The sequence below is a fragment of the Macaca thibetana genome, chromosome 3 (genome assembly GCF_024542745.1).
Source record: "Macaca thibetana thibetana isolate TM-01 chromosome 3, ASM2454274v1, whole genome shotgun sequence".
In the NCBI taxonomy this organism is placed as follows: Eukaryota; Metazoa; Chordata; class Mammalia; order Primates; family Cercopithecidae; genus Macaca; species Macaca thibetana.
The window spans coordinates 149,537,415-149,559,264 of NC_065580.1; the positions used below are offsets into that span (position 1 = coordinate 149,537,415).

The 21,850-nt window shown below is 45.3% G+C and overlaps 1 protein-coding gene across 2 annotated transcripts in view; it reads left to right on the top strand.

Moving 5' to 3' along the window:
* SDK1 (sidekick cell adhesion molecule 1) overlaps window positions 1–21,850 on the top strand; it is a 978,941-nt gene that overhangs the window by 767,086 nt on the left and 190,005 nt on the right. For both annotated transcript variants that reach the window (XM_050785652.1, XM_050785653.1), the window contains one exon: window positions 13,466–13,564. In XM_050785652.1, coding sequence (XP_050641609.1) covers window positions 13,466–13,564 — 99 coding nt within the window. The remainder of the gene's footprint in view (window positions 1–13,465; window positions 13,565–21,850) is intronic.

Sequence of the window (21,850 nt, forward strand, 5' to 3'; positions counted from 1 at the left end):
CTAATGAAGTTACCCCGAGAAAATAATCACAGATGCACACAAAGATTTATATACAAGGCAACTCGTTACAGTTATTTGTAGTTGGAAAAAATGTGAAAAGCATTCAGATGTTCCAGATGGGGAGGACTGGAAAAAAGTGTAGAATGACAATATAAGAAATATTTTGTAGTTGTTGAAAAAGCAACACTCTGAAGATCAAAAATTGTGCGCAAAAATGGTCATGATATAACATTGTGAAATAGTAGTATACAAAACTATGAGATCCAAATTTTATTAAAATACACTGTATGAAATATGAACAGATAAAAGACCTTGGAAGAAATATGTCACACAAATTTAAGACTTGTTATCCCTATGTGGTATGATTATGAGTAGTTTTCGCATATTTCTTTGTATTTTTCTGCATTTTCTAATTTATACCACGAGTCTGTACTCCCTTTATAATGAAAGTTAAAACTAGGATAATTAGGGCCATGCGCGGTGGCTCACACCTGTAATCCCAGCACCTGGGGAGACTGAGGCGGGTGAAACACAAGGTTAGGAGTTCAAGACCAGCCTGGCCAACATGGTGAAACTCCGTCTCTATGAAAAATTCAAAAATTAGCTGGGCGTGGTGGCGGGCGCCTGTAATCCCAGCTACTCAGGAGGCTTGAGGCAGGAGAATCACTTGAACCCGGGAGGCAGAGGTTGCAGTGAGCCGAGATCATGCTACTGCACTCCAGCCTGGGTGACAGAGTGAGACTCTGTCTCAACAACAACAACCACAAAAAACACTAGGAAAATTATTTTTTTAAGTCACCCAGGGCTGCTGCTTGTCTCTTCCCCAGAGCTGGATGGGCTCAGCCTTCTGAACTTGGCTCTACAGGAATTCAGTGGTCGCCAGCTCCACCCCGTGCTGCTCCAGTTTTTGGACTCCCAGCCTTACTGCACTCCCAGCGGGTGACATTTGCAGAGGCCAAGGCCACCAGGATGGATCCCTTGCCTTCCCGCTTCACCCACCATTTCCAGGTCCTTACCCTTGCCTCTCTCCCCTTTCCTCTCAAACGATGCAGTTGGGCCTCTCTAAGGGTGCTCCGTCATCCTGTTCCCTTCTTCCCCTGTCCCTCTTCATGGCGCCATGATCCTTTCCCTCCTCCCACAGATATGTTCAGGTCTCCCTTGCTTAAAATCAGCAGCTTCCTGACAGTGCTGCCCCTGGAGCTGCCGGGATGGCTCCCCACTCCCTTTCAGTCTAACCATTGCGCTGACCTCGAATGCCTTAAGTTCTCCTTGACCCTTGGCAGCCTAGCTTTCTCCTTGCCATTCTCCTGGAACGATCTCGCCATTGATTCAAGGTCTATGTCAAATGAGTGACACGGGAGGAACAGAACAGATTTCTTGACCCTCTGAGACCAACAGCCCCTCCTTGCCAATAAAAGATAAAATGAAAAGCAGCATGCTGCTGTGAATTGATCCCAGAAGTTCTTCCCATACTCTGCCTTTGCTCTGCTCTCCTCTTTTGTTTAACTGATTTTTGTTTGTTTGTTTTGTTTTTGTTTTTGTTTTTTTTTTTTTGAGACAAAGTCTTGCTCTGTCGCCCAGGCTGGAGTGCAGTGGTTCATTCTTGGCTCACTGCAACCTCCGCCTCCAGGGTTCAAGCAATTCTCCTGCCTCAGCCTCCCAAGTAGCTGGGACTACAGGCGCCGGCCACCATGTCTGGCTAACTTTTTTGTATTTTTAATAGAGATGGGGTTTCACCATGTTGGCCAGGTTGCTCTCAAACTCCTGACCTCAAGTGATCCGCCTGCCTCGGCCTCCCAAAGTGCTGGGATTACAGGCATGAGCCACCACACTCAGCCATGTTTAACTGAGATTTTTATTGATAGCATCACCGATTCACATGCAATTATATGAAACAATATTGAGACCATGTACATTTAGCCCAGTTTCTGCCAAGCTGACATTTGCAAAACTATAGTATTGCATCACGTCCAGAATATTGACACTGATGATACAATTCACAGATCTGATTTGGGTTTCTCCAGTTTTGTTTTTTCTCTTTTGTGCGTATGTGTGGGTTTAGTCCTGTCCAGTTTGTCACATGTGTAGGTTTGTGTATCTACCACGATAATCAAGATCTTGAACGTTTCCAAGGCCACAAAAATCATCTGGGTTCCTTTATAGCCACACCTACCTTCCTGCAGCTCTTCCTTTCTAACCTGTATGCCTTTCATTTCCTTTTGTTGCATGCTTTGCAGTGTCTAGGATTTCTAGTGCTATGCTGAATAAGAGTGATGAGACCAGACATCCTTGCCTGCTTCTCACCTGAGAGGGAAAACACTCAGTGGTTCACTGTTAAGGATGATTTTTTTATCAAATTGAAGTTATTCCTCACTATTACTAATTGGTTGAGAGTTTTTGACATGGATAAATCTTACTTCTGTTCACGTGCTCTTACTGCATCATTTGACAAGATCATCTGGTTTTTCTTCTTAGCTTGTTGATACGTTAGATTATATTGACTGATTTGCAAATGTCAAACCAGCTTTGTGTACTTAAATTCCACTTGGTCACGGTTTATAATTCTTTTCGTATGCTGTTGGATTCACTTTGCTAGTACTTGGTGGAGGACTTTTGCATGTAAGTTCATGAGAGATATTAATCTGTAGTTGTCTTTTTGTGTGTGTTATCTTTGTCTGGTGTTGGTATCAGAGTCATATGGTCTCATAATATATGTTTGGAAGTATTCCCACTTCTTCTGTGTTCTGGAAGGGATTGTGTAAAATTGGTGTCAATTTCTCTTTAAGTGTTTGGTAGAATTTTCCAGGGAAACTCTCTGGGACTGAGGACTTCTTTTTAGGAAGATTTTTAATATTATAGGGCTGGGCATGATGGCTTACGCCCATAATCCCAGCACTTTGGGAGGCCAAGGCAGGCAGATCACGAGGTCAGGAGATTGAGACCATCCTGGCTAACACGGTGAAACCCCGTCTCTACTAAAACATACAAAAAAATTAGCCAGGTGTGGTGGTGGGCACCTGTAGTCCCAGCTACTTGGGAGGCTGAGGCAGGAGAATGGCATGAACCTGGGAGATGGAGCTTGCAGTGAGCCAAGATCGCGCCACTGCACTCCAGCCTGGGTGACAGAGTGAGACTCCGTCTCAAAAAAAAAAAAAAAAAAATTCCCTTTATAAATGATTTTAGGACTATCCAGGTTGTCTGTTTCACCTTGGCTGAGTTTTGGGAGTTGGTGGTTTTCAAGGAGTTGATCTTCTAAGAGTTCAGATTTGTGAGTATGAAAATGTTTGCAGTACCACCTTCTTAATGACTACAGGATCTGTAGTGATGTCCTGTTTTTTATTCCTGATATTGATGATTAGCATCTTCTGGCTTTTTCATGTTCTCATTCTTACTGGAGGTTCATCAATTTTATTGCTTGGTTTTTTTTTGGTTTTTGTTTTTGTTTTTGTTTTTTGTTGTTGTTTTGCTGTTGTTGTTTTTGTTTTTTTTTTTTTTTAGAACCAGCCTCTTGTTCCAGGTCTCCTCTTCTTCATGGTCTTCATTTTCAACTTTATTGATTTCTGCTCTTTATTATTTCCTTCCTCTGCTTGCTTTGAGTGTATTTTGCTCTCCCTTTTCTGCTTTCTTGAGGTAGCCATGTTGGTTATTGGTTGAAGGCCTTTCCTCGTTTCCAGTGTGAACGTTTAGTGCTGTACATTTCTGCCTCCATGCTGCTTTAGCTGCATCCCACATGTTTTGACACTCTGTGCTTTCATTTTCATCCAGTTCTCTGTATTTTTATTTCCTTTGAGATACTCTCTGTGACCTATGAATTAGTTGGAAGTGTGCTATTCAGTTTCCATGTGTTTGGAGATTCTATTGTCTTTCTGCTATTGATAATCTAATTTGATTCCATTATGATCAGAGAACACACTTCATATAATTTTGGTTATTTTATATTTGTTGAAGTTTGTTTAATGGCCCAGGATATGGTCGATCTTGATGAATGTTCAGTGAATGATTTTTTAAAAATATCTATTTCTGCTTTTCAATTGTAAATTTTATGTCTCATCAGAGAAAACTGGAAATAATCTCAATTTTTTTTTTTAGAATTTTCTAACTGAATCATTTTTTGATAGGCAGGGAGCCTGTTTATCCTATTTAGCATAATAGCACGTCTTTGTAAAGGTCAAATATCACATTAAAAGACTGAAGGTAGGCTTGAAGTCAGCTCTGCGGGGTGCAGCTTTTAAAAGGAAAGTTTGGAGCCTGGAATGAGAGGGGCTTCAGGGGCCACCTGACCACAGGCACCTGGTACTGACCTCCTTCATAAAGAAGAACCAGAACAGCAAGTAGGTAACCACACTTCAAACAGATCCAAGAGAGAAGCTGGAATTCAATAGAGAAGTGACAGGAAGCACCTATGGCAAGGAGGGAGGTGAGGCGTGGCAGCTCTTCCCGGACTGGGATCGGCTGGGAACCCAGAGAAGTTCCCCACTGTGGGAAAAGGGAAAGTGAGAGACCCCCGTGGTCCACATTCCCACCACAGACTCCTGCAATCCGAGCCACAGGAAAGCCCCTCAAAACTCACAGCCCCAAGACTCACGTAGGGAGACTCACAGGGAGACTGTGTGATGTCCTGCTCCAGAGAGGGAGCCCACACTGTGCCCCACACGCCCCAGCCCTGACCAGCTACTGTGCATTACTGCTCGGACAGCCCAGCCCCACCAGACCATTCTACCCTGGGTCCCGACAGACCATTCCGCTCTGGGTCCCGACAGCCTCTGCATCTCCATATCCTGCAGGCCCACTGACACCCCCCACCCACAGCCACCACCACTGCTGGCTGCTGCCACCAGAGGCAAAGCACAAGCCATTGGCAGTGATCCCCAGTGGTGGGGCTCCTGGGCATTTTCACTCACCTTGAGGACTGACTTCGCTTCCAAGCACTCTGAGGTCAGACTCTCCCACCCACAGCTGCCACCTGGGTCTGAAGCACACCTCCACAGGACCAGGGCCACAGTGCAGTCACTGCCACCCCTACCAGGAGCCTGGGGAATCACCCCACCCCTGCTGACCACAGCCAGCAACTGCACACACCACCAGGGGTCCTGAGGACAGGCCCGCTCAGCTTCCTCTACCTCCCCGAGTATGAGCAACACCATCCAGGGCCCTGGGTTCACCCTGCACTGTCCACCACTATCAGCACCTAAGCACTCCTCCTGGGGACCTGAGGACGGGCCCACCCAACCTGCTGTACCGTCACAGGTGGCACCCACTCCTACACACCACCCCTGGGGACTGGCCTGCTCAGCCTGTCACAGCCACCGGCAATACCAGTGCAGACTGCTAAGGAGCCAGGGGGTTATCCCACCACTGCTACTGTCACCGCCAACAGCATGCCTGCTGTCCAGGGTCCTGAGAACCCACCCACCTGCTTGGCCCCCTGCAGCCATTGCTAGCACCTGAGCAACCCATCTAGAACACCAAGAATGAGCCTGTCTGGACCACCCTTGGACCTAAGGACAGGCATACTCAGCCTACTGCTGCCACCACTGGGGCCCAAGGATTGGCCCACCTGGTGTCCCTGTCCCCAGGAAAATTTCACCAGAGCCTCTACTAACAACCACACCCTAAGCCGCTGAGGAAATCACACACATCACTGATGGTGTTTATAGCCAAATAAATTATATGGAGACTACACTACTGCTTCATCCAGAATCAAAGCCAAAGTGCCCTACCCAATCAACACCATAGATACATCTTCAGGAAAAAGCCCTCCTTTAAAAAAGCAAATCCAAAAAATTAGAAGAAGCAACTGTTACACCAGATGTGCAGATATCAACATAAGGACACAAGAAATGTGAAAATGCAAGGAAGTATAACGCTTCCAAAGGAACACAGTAATTCTCCAGCAACAGATTCCAGTGAAAAAGAAATTATGAAATACCAAAAAAATTCAAAATAGTGATATTAAGGAATGTCAGATAAAAGAGACACAGATAAATAATACAAAATAATCCAAAAATCAATTCAATACATGAATGAGAAATTTACCAAAGAGATAAATATAAAAAAAAGAACCAAACAGACATCCAGGAACTAATTACTTCATTGACTGAAATTTAAAAATACAATAGTGAGATTCAGCAGTAGACTAGATGAGACAGCAGAAGGAATTCTAGAATTTAAAGATGAACAAAGACTGTGATATATGAGTCACTATAAAGCAATGAGTGTTTGAATTTTTGATGTCCCAGAAGGTGAAAAGAAAACCAAAGGGATAGAAACCTGATTTAACAAAATAATGGCTGAAAACTTCCCCAGTCTAGCAAGAGATTTAGACATGCAGATACAGGAGGCTCAGAGATCCACAAATAAATAGATACAATTCAGAAAGGTCGTCTCCGTGGCACAATAGAGTCAAATTATCAAAAGTTAAAGACAGAATTCCAAAAACACCAAAAGAAAAGCATCTAGTCACTTATAAGAGAATCCCCATCAGACTAACAGTGGATTTATCAGCAGAAACCTTACTTGCCAAGAGAAAATGGAATGATATATTCAAAGTACTGGGGAAAAAAATAACTTGTCAGCCAAGAGTACTATACACATAAAAGTTATCCTTCGTAAATGAAAGAGAAATAAAGTATTTCCTAGATAAGTAAAAGCTGAGGGAATTCATCTCCACTGGACTGGCCCTACAAGAAATGCTTAATGAATTCCCACAGCTGAAGTGAAAGAACAATATCTACCAACATGAAAATGTACAAAAGTATAAAACCCATTGGTAGAGCAAACACACAAATAAGGAAGAGAAAGGACCCAAATGTTACCACTACAGAAAACCACCAAACCTCAAAAATAAACAATAAGAGAGAAAGAAGGCAACAAAGGATATATAAACCAACCAGAAATCAATTAATGACTAGAATAAGCCCTGACATATCAATAATAACCTTGAATTTAAATGGATTAAAGTATCCAAAAAGATAGACTGGCCGAATGGATAAAAACAAACAAACCATGACCCAGCTATATGCTGTGTACAAGAAACTGAACTCACTCGTAAAGACACATGTGGACTGAAAGTAAAGAGATGGAAAAAGATATTATGTGCAAACAGAAACCAAAAGTGAACAGGATTAGCCACACTTAGATAAAATACTTTAAGTAAAAAACAGTAAAAAGAGACAAAGAAGGTTATTGTGTAGTGATAAAGTTATCAATTCAGCAAGAGGATATAACAATTCTAAACATATATGGACCCAACACTGGAGCACTCAGATATATAAAGCAAATATTATTAGATCTACAGGGAGAGACAACAATACAGTAATAGTTGGGGACTTTAACATCCCCCTCTCAGCATTAGACAGGTCATCTTGACAGAAAAATAACAAAGAAACATTGGATTTAAACTGCACTTTAGACTAAATGGGCCTAACAGACATTTACAGAACATTTCATCTAATAGCTGAACATTTCATCTAATAGCTAAATGCACATTCTTTTCATCAGTACATGGAACACTCTCCAAGATAGACTATATATTAGGACATAAAACAAATCTCAACAACTTCTAAAAGACTGAAATTATATCAACGTCTTCTTAGACCACAATGGAATAAAACTGGAAATCAATAATGAGGAACTTTGCAATCTGTACAAATACATGGAAATTAAACAACATGCTCCTGAATGACCTTTGGGTCAAGGAAGAAATTAAGGAGGAAATTTAAAAATTTCTTGAAACAAATGAAAATTGAAGTACAACATACAAAAACCTATGGGATATAGCAGAAGTGGTGCTAAGAGCCTACAATAAATGCCTACATCAGAAAAAAGTAGAAAGATTTCAAACAATCTAGTGATACACCTCAAGGAACTAGAAAATCAAGGACAAAGCAAACCCAAAATTAGTAGAAGGAAAGAAATAATAAAGATCAGAGCAGAACTAAATGAAACAAAGACTTAAAAACAATACAAATGATTAAACAAAACTGGGTTTTAGGGAAGATAAACAAAATCAATAAACTGCTAGTGGACTTAAGAAGAATCAAAGACAAATTACCTAAGTAAACAAAATCAGAAATGCAAAAGGAGACATTATAACTGATACCACAGAAATATAAAATATCATTTGAGACTCTTACAACTATACACTAACAAATTGGAAAACCTAGGAGAAATGGATAAATTCCTGAACACATACAACCTACCAAGATTGAATCAGAAAGAAACATAAAATCTGAACAGACTAATAATGGGTAATGAGATTGAATCAGTAATGTCTCCCAACAAAGAAAAACCCAGGGCCAAATGGTTTCACTGACAAATTCTGCCAAACTTTCAAGGAAGAACTAATACCAATTCTCCTCAAACTATTCCAAAAAATTAAAGAAGAGGAAATTCTTTCTAACTCATTTTATGAGGCCAGTGTTACCCAGATACCAAAACCAGACAAGGACATAACAACAAAAAAACTACAGTCCATAGATGCAAAAGTCCTCAACAAAAATACTAGCAAACTGAATCTTAACAGCACATCAGAAAGATAATACAGCATGCTCATGTGAGATTTTTCCCAGGGATGCAAGGATGGTTCAACATACACATATCCATAAATGTGATACATCACTCCAACAGAATAAAGGACAAAAACCATGTGATCATCTCAACAGCTGCATAAAAAGCATTTAATAAAATTCAACATACCTTTATAGTAAAAACTCTCAACAAACTAGGCATAGAAGGAACATACCTCAATATGATAAAGTCTATATATGAAAAACCCACAGCTAACATCACATTGAATGGGAAAAAGCTGAAATCCTTTCCTCTGATAACTGGAACAAGACAAAGATGCCCACTTTCATCACACCTATTTGTAGTACTGGAGGTCCTAGCCACAGCAGTCAGGCAAAAGAAAGGAATAAAAGGCATCTAAATTGGAAAAGAGGAAGTCAGATTGTTCTCTTTGCAGATGACATGATCTTATATCTAGACCAACCTAGACTCCACCAAAAAACTCCTATATCTGATAAATAATTCAGTAAGGTTGCAGGATACAAAAGCAACATACAAAAATCAGTAGCATTTCTATACACCAATAATGAACTAGCTGAGAAAGAAATCAAGAAGTTGATTCCATTTACAATAGCTATAAAAGAAAAACATATCTAGGAATTAATTTAACCAAGGAGGTGAAAGATCTCTACAAAGAAAAATACAAAACATTGATGAAAGAAACTAAAGAAGACACAAATAAATGGAAAGACATCCCATGCTCATGAATCAGAAGAATTAACAGTATTAAAGTAACCATACTCCCCAAATGAATCTAATGACTCAGTGCAATCTCTATCAAAATACCAGTATCATTTTTTACAGAAATAGCAAAACAAAAACAAAAACAAAACCTAAAATTCTTGTGGAACCCAAAAAGAGCCCAAATAGCCAAAGCAATCCATAGCAAAAATAACAAAACTGGAGGCATCACACTACCTGTCTTTGAAATATATGACAAGTCTATAATAACCGAAACAGCATGGTATTGGCATTAACAAAAGACACATAGACCAACAGAACAGAATAGACCCAGAAATATATCCACATATTTACAACCAACTGATTTTTGATAAAGATGCCAGGACACCCTCTTCAATAATTGGTGCTAGGAAAATTTTGGATATCCATATGCAGAAGATTGAAACTAGACTCTTAACTCTCACCATTTAAAAAAATTAAGATGGATTAAGACTTAAATGTAACACTTGAAACTATAAAACTACTAAAATAAAACACAGGGAACACTTCAGGACATTAGTGTAGGCAAAGATTTTATGCCTAAGATCTCAAAAGCACAGGCAACAAAACCAAAAATAGACAAATGGGACTATATCGAACTAAAAAACTGTACAGCAAAGGAAACAGTCAACAGAGTGAAGAGACAGCCTGTTGAATGGGAGAAAATATTTGCAAACTATTCATCTGGTAAGGGATTAATATCTAAAATATACAAAGAACTCAGCTCAACAGTTTAAAAAAATCCCATTTAAAAAGTGGGTAAGGGACATGAATAAACATTTATCAAAAGCAGACATACAAATGGTCAGTGTGTCTACAGAAAAATGCCCAGTATCACTAATCATCAAGGAACTGCTAATCAAAACCACAATGAGATATCATTTTATCCCAGTCAGAATCGCTAGAATTAAAAAGACCCAAAAAAATGCTGGCAATCATGTGGAGAACAGGGAACTCTGATACATTGTTGGTGATGATGTAAATTAGTACAGCCACAATGGAAAACAGTATAATTTTTCAAAAAACTAAAAATAAAACCACCCTATGAGCCAGCAATCCCATTATTGGATGTTTATCCATAGGAAAGGAGTCAGTGCATCAAAGGATACCCATATCCCATCCTTACTACAGCACCATTCACAGTAGCCAAGATATGGAATCAGCCCAAGCATCCATCAGTGGACCAGTGGATAAAATGTGGTATATATACACAGTGGAATACTATTCAGCCACAAGAAAGAATGAAATCCTGTCATTTGCAGCAACATGGAGGGAACTGGAGGGTATTACATCAGTGCCCTCAGAAAAACAAATATCACCAATTCTCACTCATAAGTAGTAGCTTAAAAGGCCAATCTCATGGAGATAAGAGAGTAGAATGAAAGATACTAGAGGCTGGGAGGGGTGTGTCGGTGGAGCAGGGTGGTGGGGAAGAAACAGAGGTTAGTCGATGGGTATAAACATTCAGTTAAATAGAAGGAGTAAGTTCCAATGCTCAATATCTCAGTAGGGTGACTACAGGTATGTGTACAATTATTATGTATCAATAAAAAAGAAAATAAAGAAAGCTTTGGACTCTTGGGTGCTGGAGAAACGGCCTGTTTCTCTCTGGCTGATGGTGCTGTCATTAGTTCCACACCCAGCAGGCCTTCTTTCCCAAAGCCCCAAGGAAATGAGAATTTGTTGGGGGAGGGTGGCAGTAAAGAGGAAATAGAATCTAAATTTTAAGCTGAGACATCACCAGCTGGTTCCAGCAGAGCTAGAGGACAGCATCTTTGGGCAGGAATCCAGGAAGCAGAAACACTGAGAATATAAAAGGAGCAAAAAGCTTTCTTTCCTTCTCCATCGATTGAAAAAAAAGAACAAGTCAGTTCAAAAATCCGTCAGAATGTCTTTCTGGAGGCTCACAATTGTGGGAGGATGAGATGGTCTTGACAGCCATTCTATTTTACCGTCTTCCACACTGGAAAAGTGAAATTTGTCAGAGCGTTTGAGCTTATCCGTGAAAAGTCTTTTCAAAGTTTCACCCAGATGATTGGGGTTTTTTTTGGTTTTTTTGTTTTTTGTTTTTTGTTTTGAGGCTGTTACCATTTTTAAAAAATTACTACTTGTGTTAGAAGGCTTTGTCCAAGTACCAACTGAGTTCTCGGTATGGAATTCACCCTAAAAATCTAATGTTTGTGCAAATGAGGCTGTCAGTAGCCAGAACAGGGACTTTGCAGGGGTGAGGCTTCTCCGTAGGAATCCTGGATACTCTTCCAGGACAACTGACACCCTTGACTTCATGCTCTCCTATTTTAAGCTGAAAGACTTGCATTTTTATTACTAAGAAGACCTGCGTGTGGCGCCATCCAGCAGGTTCACTAGGGAAGTTGTATGGTGCAGAGCTTTCAGCAGGAACCAGTGTTCCCTGCCTGGCATGGAGGGTGTACTCAACTGATACATGCAGAAATGGACAGAGTTCTCATCTCTTCTCCATTCTTCTTTTCCTCCCTTGTCCCCAGTTCTGCCTTCGAACTGCCCTTTCCTCCTGCGCTTTTCTCCTCCCTGGCTTTGTCGCTTATGTTTCTCCTGAACGGGTATCTGGAGGGGTAAGCATGGGGGCATTGTCCGAGAGGAGGTGGGGCTCTGAACGGCAGGTGGGGAAGCAGAGCCAACCTGGGCAGCTGTGTTTGTGTTTGCTGCCCAGAGCAGTGGATGGAGGGGCACTTTCAGGCACCGCACAGGTGCCTGGCTTAGGGAATGGGAGTGCGCCATCTCTCTTCCCCTCATCCCTTCCCTCCACTTGATCGTAAGACGCCAGCACCTGCAAAAGCATTTCCTTTCCACCTGCTCCTCATGCCCTGCACAGCAGTATGGCTATAGAGGGACCATGGCAGGCTAGGGGCACATGGCAGGGCTTGGGAGTAACGGCATCTGGGAGAACATTACCGTCACGACATCCACCTATCTCCTCCAGATGGGCAGGCATCCTCTTCTCCCTCCCCATCACCACGCAGTGTGGGCTGGCCCTGATGGGACCGATGGGACCTGCTGTGGGAGCAGTAAAACGCTCTAAACCTAGGTGAGCTGGTGCAAGAGATGTGGGTCAGAACCGCCGAATGCACCTGCTATCCGGCCAGCAGCAACTTGCTCTGGGCCCTGCTGTCCCTGAGTTGCAGGCAGGGATCTATCTGCATATGGGGCAGAGTTCTGTGCCTGTGGCCACACATCCTCAAGCAGTTTGCTTTGCTGAGCCTCATGTGCATCTTGGATTTTTAACTCACGTTTTAGACTATCGGGTCTTTTCTATGGGGTGGCATCCTCTGATCCTAGGAATGACTTTATGTTCTGATGAGAAGTTCATCATCATGACAGCAGCTGATGACCATGAAGCATTTTCACGGTGCCCGGAACGTCCTCGTGTTTTCATGTTTTATTACATTTTCTTCTCACAATGGTCTCGCCGAGTTATTTTTACTTTCCCCATTTCACAGATGAACAGACTAAGGTGTTAAGAGTGTAATTGCATAGCCAGCAAAGCAGCTCAACCAGGTCTGACACCCAGCTTGGACTCCAGCCTTCGAGCATAACTCTGCGGCTCTGCCTGCGCATGTTAGCAAGGGGGCCGCAGGGCACAGAAGCTCCTGGGAAAGGAATTTGTTTTTGCTGGGACTTTATCAGGCCACTGCCTTGCCCCTCTGGAATCCTTCAGGACCCTGAGTGGGGTTTGGAACCTGGAGTTCTGGACCAGGTTGGCAGGTGAGCCTGCCCCTGGGCCCAGGGTCTTGTTCTGACTTGCAGAAGGTTCCAGATGGCCCCCACACAAGCCAGACACGGGGCTGCATGCACCATGGAGGAACTCAGAGGAGGCAGTTGCTCTTGAGGACCCAGCCAGCCTGGTGGTTCTAATCAGATGAGATCAAGGAGAAAGAGAATGATTTGTATATAAATCTCCTGCCGCCAGTAGCTTCAGTGCCCTGTGTGGCTGGGATGAAGCTGGAGAAAATAATGTATGCGATGATAGCCAGGATGCCTTGAACACCCTCCTTCCTTCTGCATTCCACTGAAGTCTCCTGCAGGGTTTTGCAGCCCCAGCTCACCACTTTCCTTCCATAGTTAGAACCTTCCCCACACATCTGATCAAAAGAAAATTTGGGCTATTGTGTTAACAGATGACTTTGCTTTTAATTGGTAGAACCAGGAGCTGTGGGACATCTGAGTTTCACGGAGATTCTGGACACATCTCTCAAGGTCAGCTGGCAGGAGCCCCTGGAGAAAAATGGCATCATTACAGGTAAGTAGCCCTGTCTTCCAAGAAAGAAAAAGATAAGTTTGTCCTTGCAAAAAGAAGTGGATATGACTTCAAACCAAACTGCTGACAGCATGGACCCGTGCCCATGGCCTTCTCGAGAGGAACTGAATGTCTTCCTGGCCGTGTGGCAGAGTCCCGGCACTGGGACTGCTCCGGTGAGAGCCATCCTGGTCTGGGGGCCTTTCACTGTGTGGGCAGCAGCTGTAGTTTGAAATCTATTCTCATGTCCAGAGTCTCTGACCAGTGAGTCAGTCGTGTTATGACATATTTGTTCACATGGTGTGTGTCTCACTTAATTCTCATAGCAGCGTGGTAAGGTCAATATCAATATTATGACCATTTTACAGATGAGGAAACTGAGGCCCCGAGAGGGTGGGTGATCTTTCCTTCATTCAGCAGACGGCACTGAGTGCTCCTGTGTGCAGCCAGCCTTCTCAGACACAGCCAGGTGGCGTGACTATGAGGCTCACATGCCCTGTGTCTCAGACCTCATCCCACAGCTGTGAGCCGCAAGGCCAGGATGAGATCTGGATCTTCTGACTCCAGATCCCATGTTCTGTCTCTTCCCCACCCTGCCCTCCAGTGAGAGCCCTGAGGAGACTGTGAGGCAGGTACTTCAGAGGAGGTTCTGAGCTGTGGGAGGGGCGGGGACTGAGCCTTAGAGGCGCCTGAGCAGTGAAATCTCCTCTCCTGGTTTGAGGGGTCTCTGTGGGAGACAGCTCACCTTTTTAGGGTTTTTAATGATTGTATGTATGTATGTATGTATGTATGTATTGAGGCAGAGTCTCGCTCTGTCGCCCAGGCTGGAGTGCAGTAGCACGATCTCTGCTCACTGCAACCTCCGCCTCCCGGGTTCAAGCAGTTTTCCTGCCTCAGCCTCCCAAGTAGCTTGGATTACAGGTGTGCGCCATCATACCTGGTTAATTTTTGTATTTTTAGTAGAAATACGGTTTTGCCATGTCGGCCAAGCTGGTCTTGAACTCCTGACCTCAAGTGATCCACCTGCCTCGGCCTCCCAAAGTGCTGGGATTACAGGCATGAAAAACCTTTTAGGTGAAAGCTTAATTTAAATCTTAGTTCAAAAAAAAATTCTTGGTTTGACAAAAACAGCGTAGGCTTTAGCCTCAAATGAGGTTGGGCAGGGCCCCCCATTCCACTATTTTAGTCAACATAAGAGCCTCAGCGGACCTCTGGGGTCCTCAGTTCCTACTGGAGCTGTCAGGAGGATGAATTGAGAGTTGTGTCAGTGGCTGCCCACTGCCTGGCCCAGAGCAGCTCAACCTCCAACAGGCATCTTTTTTTCTTTTTCTTTTTTTTTTTTTTCCTAAACATTACTGAAGATTTCTAGCAAGCCACTTAATCTTCTTCTTGGTCAGTCATATATGGGACTCTTCTATGTGAACCCTCTCTGGGGGCTTTGCCTGTGGCATCTCACGTCCCGGCAGGGGCTCCTGCGTGGGTATTTTGCAGCCGCGCCCCAAGGTTGAGTGAGTTGCCCATCCTGACGCGAGCGGTCAGTTGGGAGCTGAGCCGCATCTCCACTCCATGGTGGCAGCGTTCTCAGCTGGCCGCGGGAGCTGTGGAATTCAAGTGCCTGATTGTTCTGTGAAGCAAGCTCACGTTCTCTGGGTGTGTCCTAGAAGCCTGTGCTGGGACTGTGCTGCCCAGAGACCAAGAGCCTCAGGTGGTGTGTCCCTGCTGCCGGGCCGCAGCGTTGGGGGCTGTTTCTTCTCTGCTCTGGCGTCCGGGATGACAATGGCAATGATGGCCCTGACCACTTCCCCTGTGCTTGGCACCTTAACCTTGCAGGATCGCATTTTGCTTTCTCTGCAGCCACACAAGGGTGTCTTATAACCCAGGCCTGGCGATGACAAGGCTGAGGTTTAGGGTGGTGACGTCCCACGATCACAGCCCGTGGGTATGTGCGCATTCTCTCCTCTGCAGCGTTGATGTGCCGGGGGTGAGGTTTGAACCGTGCTCTGAACCCCACCGCAGAGGACGTTCATCTTCCCCATCCACAGTCCTCTTAGCGTCTCCGTAGTTTCTCAAAGCACCCTGAGGGCACAGAAATGCCTAACGGTTCTGTTTATTAAGTAGTTAGATCCAGACAACTAAAGTGTTTATATGCTGACAATTAGAATTGCCATTTAAAAAATACTACACAGTAGCTGAAAGAAATAAAACTTGCATTTGTTTTTTCAGTGACCACAGTTAGTTCCTAATGAGATGTCTGCATCCGCCTCACACTGCCCAGCCTCTCAGACCTTGTGACCAGATGGCCCCTCGTCACCCCCATTTCCCGGTTCACGTTGGTTTCCCGGCCGTACTCGTTTCCTTATCGCAACATCCACCAAAAATTCTGCTTTGCAAAGATAGGATGTATCCAAGGGCACGTGGCAGGCTCTGGCCTTGAAACGGAGCCCCCCTCCAGCCAGAGGCTCACGTGTGTCCCGCTGGCATTGAGTGTCCTGTGCCTCCCTGCAGTGCTCCTGGGAGATCACTGCAGCATCCCAGGGGCCCTGGGGTATAGTGGGAGACTGTGTTCCTACAGTGACCTGTTTCTACACAGAACTCCTGCTACATAGCAAACCCAGTGCCAACCCCACCACTTCTAATCAGTAGAATCTCCTGTAATCATCTGTGCCAACCAGATCCCCTGATAGAGCGGTATGCCCAGAGCCCATACACAAGGTCACCTTGGAGCCAGTGCCACCTCTCATCTTAACTTTTTTTGTTGTTGAGATGGAGTCTTGTTCTGCAGTCCAGGTTGGAGTACAGCGGTACTATCTCGGCTCACTACGACCTCTGCCTCCTGGGTTCAAGCAATCATCCTGCCTCCACCTCCCGAGTAGTTGGAACTACAGACGTGTGCCACCACGCCTGGCTAATTTTTTGTGTTTTTAGTAGAGACGGGGTTTCACCACATTAGCCAGGATGGTCTCGATCTCCTGACCTCATGATCCACCCACTTTGGCCTCCCAAAGTGTGATGTGCCTCTTATAAGCATATAGCTGGACTTTGTGGGGTTTTTTATTTTTATTTTTTGTTTATTTGTTTTTTGAAATTCAATCTCTCTCTGTTACCCAGGCTGGAGTGCAGTGGTGTGATCTTGGCTCACTGCAACATCCGCCTCCCGGTTCAAATGATTCTCCTGCCTTAGCCTCCCAAGTAGCTGGGATTACAGGTGTGCACCAGCACACCTGGCTAGTTTTTGTGTTTTTAGTAGAGACAGGGTTTCACCATATTGGCCAGGCTGCTCTCGAACTTCTGACCTCAGGTGATCCACCTCCCTCAGCCTCTCAAAGTGCTGGGATTACAGACGTGAGCCACCACGCCTGGCCTCACCTTAACTTTTAAAGAAAGTAAATTTATGAATCTGGCTCTGCCTTCCAGAAGCTTATCTTTTGAAATGCCCACTTCAGACAGTGTGAAAACTCCAGGAATGTGGGAAAGTCACTGCTAGAATTGGACACGATCTGTTGTACATTCTGAAGTCGTCTAAGAATGGCAAGTGCTGAGTATGTACAATTAAAACAGCCTCCTGTTGCCTGGAATCGAAGGAATTAAGCGAAGGCAGGGGGAACTGAGCAGGGGAGGCCACGATAGACTGCAGGAACCTAGTTTAGTTTAATCTTGCTTTAAACATTCAAAGGAAGGAAAAACAAACTAGTGGGTGATTTTTAAAAGCTGAGCAGGAGGCTACCATTCGGAAGAAGAACACTTTCCAGTTCAGATCCCTCAGGGACCAATTCGGCGGCTGGAATTAGAGCTCTGCTTACCACTGACCCCAGAAACGGGGCTGTCCGGGTAGGAAAGAGAGAATGCCCCTCTGCCCAGTTGCCTTTCAGGTCCGCAGTCAGCCATGTTTTGGAAATCTGGCAGAGACTCCGTGGTAGACAGTGTCCACACCGAAGGAATTCCTTTTACAGATACACACGTCAGCCCCTGCCCTGCCCTTTGCGAACACAGCACACTCTCCATTCCTGTTCTAAAGCCAAAAGAAAAAAATCCATGGGCATAATAATTCGCGTTGAGCCAACATTTCACGGCTAAGCGGTGGTTGCCAATACTTCCAATTTACGATCGTCTGTTTCGCCAGCTAATGGGGCTTCGTGAACTCATTTTCGTATTTTATTTAAACAAATACCTGTAGTTACAAGCAGCGGTCTATGGTTTATGGTGGAGCTTGACTTGGAAGCTCGAGCTTTCCCGGGCGGGGTAGAGCCGGAGGCCTGAGTTTGGAGGTGCCTGTGCCATGAGGGACAGCAAAGTTGCAGTGGGAGCGCCAGGCAGACTCTCTGTAGGTTCCTCTTGGCGGCCGCGTTGTCCCCTTCTCTCTGTGTGTGGCCTGTGCATTTTCCATTCCTGCTCACACCGTAATGTGCACCTTGTATCACCGGAAGCTTCAGTGGACGCATGCAGCTCTTTAGAGAAGGTTCTAGAGGAGGTGAGATCGGATGTTATCACCTCACCGCCCAACATCACCTGGTACCCGCAGTGATGCCTGCATCAGGGGAGCTCCCCTGGCACCCACCAAGTAGACAGATTCCCCGTGGAACGTGCAGGCAGCACCATTAAATTCTATTCTGTGCTAAAGGCAGAGTGTTTCATTGAGGACAGCAAAAGAAAAACTGCGTTCATGGGCAAACCTGGCTGCCACAAGCCAGTTTCCAGAAGCGTTGGTGTGGCACCACCATGCTCTCCAAGGCTTCCTGCAAAGGCTGCACCTGCTATTAAAGGCAGCTGCGGGAGCCCAGGATGACTGACGGCCTGGGCCTGGGCTCGGCACTGCTCTATGGGCCAGAGACGCTGTTGGAAACGGTGGTTTATTAGCCCTGGTCTGTGGTGAGCACCCCCAGCCTCTGTTTTAATTCGAGGCCTGGAATGAGAGGGAAGCATGGAGCAGGGGGCGGCTGTGCCTGCCCGAGTAAATTGCCCATTGCGCGCTTATTGTAAATTTCAGCGTCCTCCACTCTCCCTCCGTAAACTCTGATTTATGAGGGCCAGGATGCAGACAGACAGTTTGTGATTGGATGCACTGCTCTCTTCTAGAGAATTTACTTCAGATCAACAGAAAATTATTTCTGAAGCTCCTCTGGCCATTAGTCTCAGTTAGGCAGCCATTGGGAGCAGGTAGGATGCCAAGCGCGAGGTACCCCCGCTCCTGGCTCCAGGTGCCTCTCTCCTCTCTCCTCTGGGAGCTGGAAGCGGAGGATGCATCCCCTGGCCAGCACTGCCCGAGCCCTCCACGCACCTCCCCCAAAAGCTGTTGTTCGTAAATTAGAGGACGTCTTTCCCACTTCACGCCCACCGCTGTGTCTGTGCTCACGGACATCACACGTCTCGGGCCTGCACCGTCTCCGCTGGCGTTACTCTGCAGATCAGCCTCTCTAGCTGTCCGTTTGGTTTTTGTTTGTATCCATAACCATTTGAGCACACCGTATTATCGATGTTGATCCTAATAAATCCCAGCAACGCTGCCCTTCCTGAAGATGCTGGAATTGCCGTGTTTCAGCTCTAGGTCGACAAGACGAACATGAGGCTGTGTTTTAGCTGATGAAGAACAGCTTTTAAACAAATAAAAATTTCTGGCAGGCAAAGTTGTAACATTAAACAAAGTCTCCTCTTCCCATAGGTTCAGAGTAGACCCCGAGGATCAAATTATTTCGTGATTGACCAGGCGTGACCCACCAAGGTCACGGATGTCTTTCGGTTCCCTCGCACACGTCAGGAGGAGGTGCTAGAGGAGGAGGCTCTTGAGAGGCAGGGTCTCATCCACTGTGAGAAACAGACTCACCCGTCCAAACCCAAAGGATGGACTCAGAGACCCGGAGAACAGCGAAAGTGGGACTTTTAATGACAGTCTTACAAGATTGAGTGTCTGATGGGCAGGCACACCCAGCACGGTCACAACAAGCCACTTATTCCCTACTGTGCAGGTCCCTCCCCTGGTTCCTCACAGGCTGAGTACTGTGGGGGTCACAGTCTTCCCGGGCGTCACCCATTGGTTGTTGGGCAGGGGCTGTAAGTGTTTTCTTTAGGGTGGTCTTGTTGCATTTTGTTGCAGCCCACAATGCACTGCAATCCTAGTCAGCTCAGGGGCTCTTCAGGTATTTGATTTATGACGTAAGTAGCTGGGCAAGCTGATAAGAATAGACGAAATGAGCTATTCTGCAGGATAGTAAACGTTCATCTTAGATTAAACTTCTTTGGTTCGGGTGGGGACAACTAAGGGGTGGGGGGAGGCTGACAAGCAGGCACTGGCGATTGAAGCAGGGGCCTAGTATATCCTGTTTCTTCTGTAGTTTGCTGACCTAAGCAACTTTGTCTTGGAAATGGACCATGTATCCATTATTTCCTTCATCCACTGAGGACTGTCTGGGGTTCCAGCAAGTCCACGAAGCTTTCTGTGGCTTGGTTTCTTCCTCTGTGAAACAGGATAACAAGAGTCCCAATTTCAAAGGTGTGTTGTGAGGGTTACATGAATGAATGGGGCAGGCTAGATGTCTTAGACATCAGGATGGGCAGATGAGGGAAATGCTAAGATGTAAAGCAAGGGCAGGGCCTGGGCTGGGCGTGGTGGCTGATGGCTGTAATCCCAGCATTTTGGGAGGCCGCGGTGGGAAGATCACTTGATGCCAGGAGTTTGAGACAGCCTGGGCAACATAGTGAGACCCTCATCTCTACAAAAAATTTTAAAAACTGGCCAGGCGTGGTGGCACATGCCTGTAGTACCAGCTACTTGAGAGACTGAGGTGGGAGGATCACTTGAGTCGAGTGGTTCAAGGCTGCAGTGAGCTGTGATCAACCCACTGCACTCCAGGCTGGGCAACAGAGCAAGACTCTCTCTCTCTCTCATATGTGTGTGTGTGTGTGTGTGTGTGTGTGTGTGTGTGTGTGTGTGTATACGTGTATATATATACACACACATATATATATATAAATAATTTTTTTAGTGGAATTATTGGTGAAATGCATTCATAATTTGACAAGAGAAGGTTGAATTGAATTGAGCACAGCAGGCTGACAGCTGTCGTCATTTTTCAGTTCATGCACCTGGTGCTGAGGTTACCAGAGCATCCGATAGGCCCTGTCCTTGTGAAGCGCACCCTGGTAGGGAGGGATAATATGTATTTTATTATTTATTTATTTATTTATTTATTTATTTATTTATTTTAAATAAAGTTAGGAAGGAAATGGGAGAAGGCAATGGTGAGTGGTTGGCCTGGGTAGTCAGCCTTCTCCCCTCTCCCTGGGAGGAGGAAAAGGAGACCAGGACCTGAGAAGCAGCCAGATGCCTTTGATGTAGCCACCACAGAGGATGGTTTAGTGACCCTCCAGGGCCCAGGCAGAGACCCCAAAGGCAGAGACGCCGGGCCGCCGCACCACTCGGTGACAGCTCCCGGGATGGCAGGCGCTCAGAGTGCTCTGGAGGCACCCAGCAGCCAGGTCGTCCCTCTGGTGGCCCTTGTTCCTTGGAGCTCCCACTGTGTCAGCCCACATGGGGGTCCCTGATGCCCATGCACAGAAGCTGCCGGGCTGTTGGGGCCTGTGGGACAGCCAGAGGGAGCAGGTTCCAACATTAAATTTTTTTCAAAATAGTAAAGTCTCAAGATGCTGTCCTCTAAATTCTTGTTTACCTGCAAGTGCAACTCGTAGCTTTATTTATTGCTTTCATCAGAATGAGAAAGAAGTTTCAGCTGCATCCAAGTGCTTCTATATCCCTGAGGTTATTGACTAAAAATAGGGAAGAGCAAGTGTTTTCAGCTGTTTTCTTTTGCGTGTGGACCTATGAGCTCTTTCTACCACTGTCTCCCTCTTTAAAAGACACTTTTAAGTGTTCTCTGGTCACATAAACTCCCCTCCATGGGAATTGATTGATTCAGGAACCAGTTGGGTCTTTTTTCTCCTTTTTTTTTTTTTTTTTTTTAAGACAAAGTCTCACTCTGTGGCCAGGCTGGAGTGCAGTGGCACAATCTCGGCTCACTGCAACCTCCACCTCCAGGGTTCCAGCGATTCCCATGCCTCAGCCTCCTGAGTAGCTGGGATTACAGGCGCCCGCCAACATGCACGGCTAATTTTTGTATTTTAATAGAGACGGGGTTTCACATGTTGGCCAGGCTGGTCTCCAACTGCTGACCTCAGGTGATCCACCCAGCTTGGCCTCCCAAAGTGCTGGGATTACAGGCATGAGCCACCACGCCCCACGGGTTTTTTTCTCTAAGCCCCAAGTCACAGTGGAATCCCAGGTGGAATAAATTTTGATTG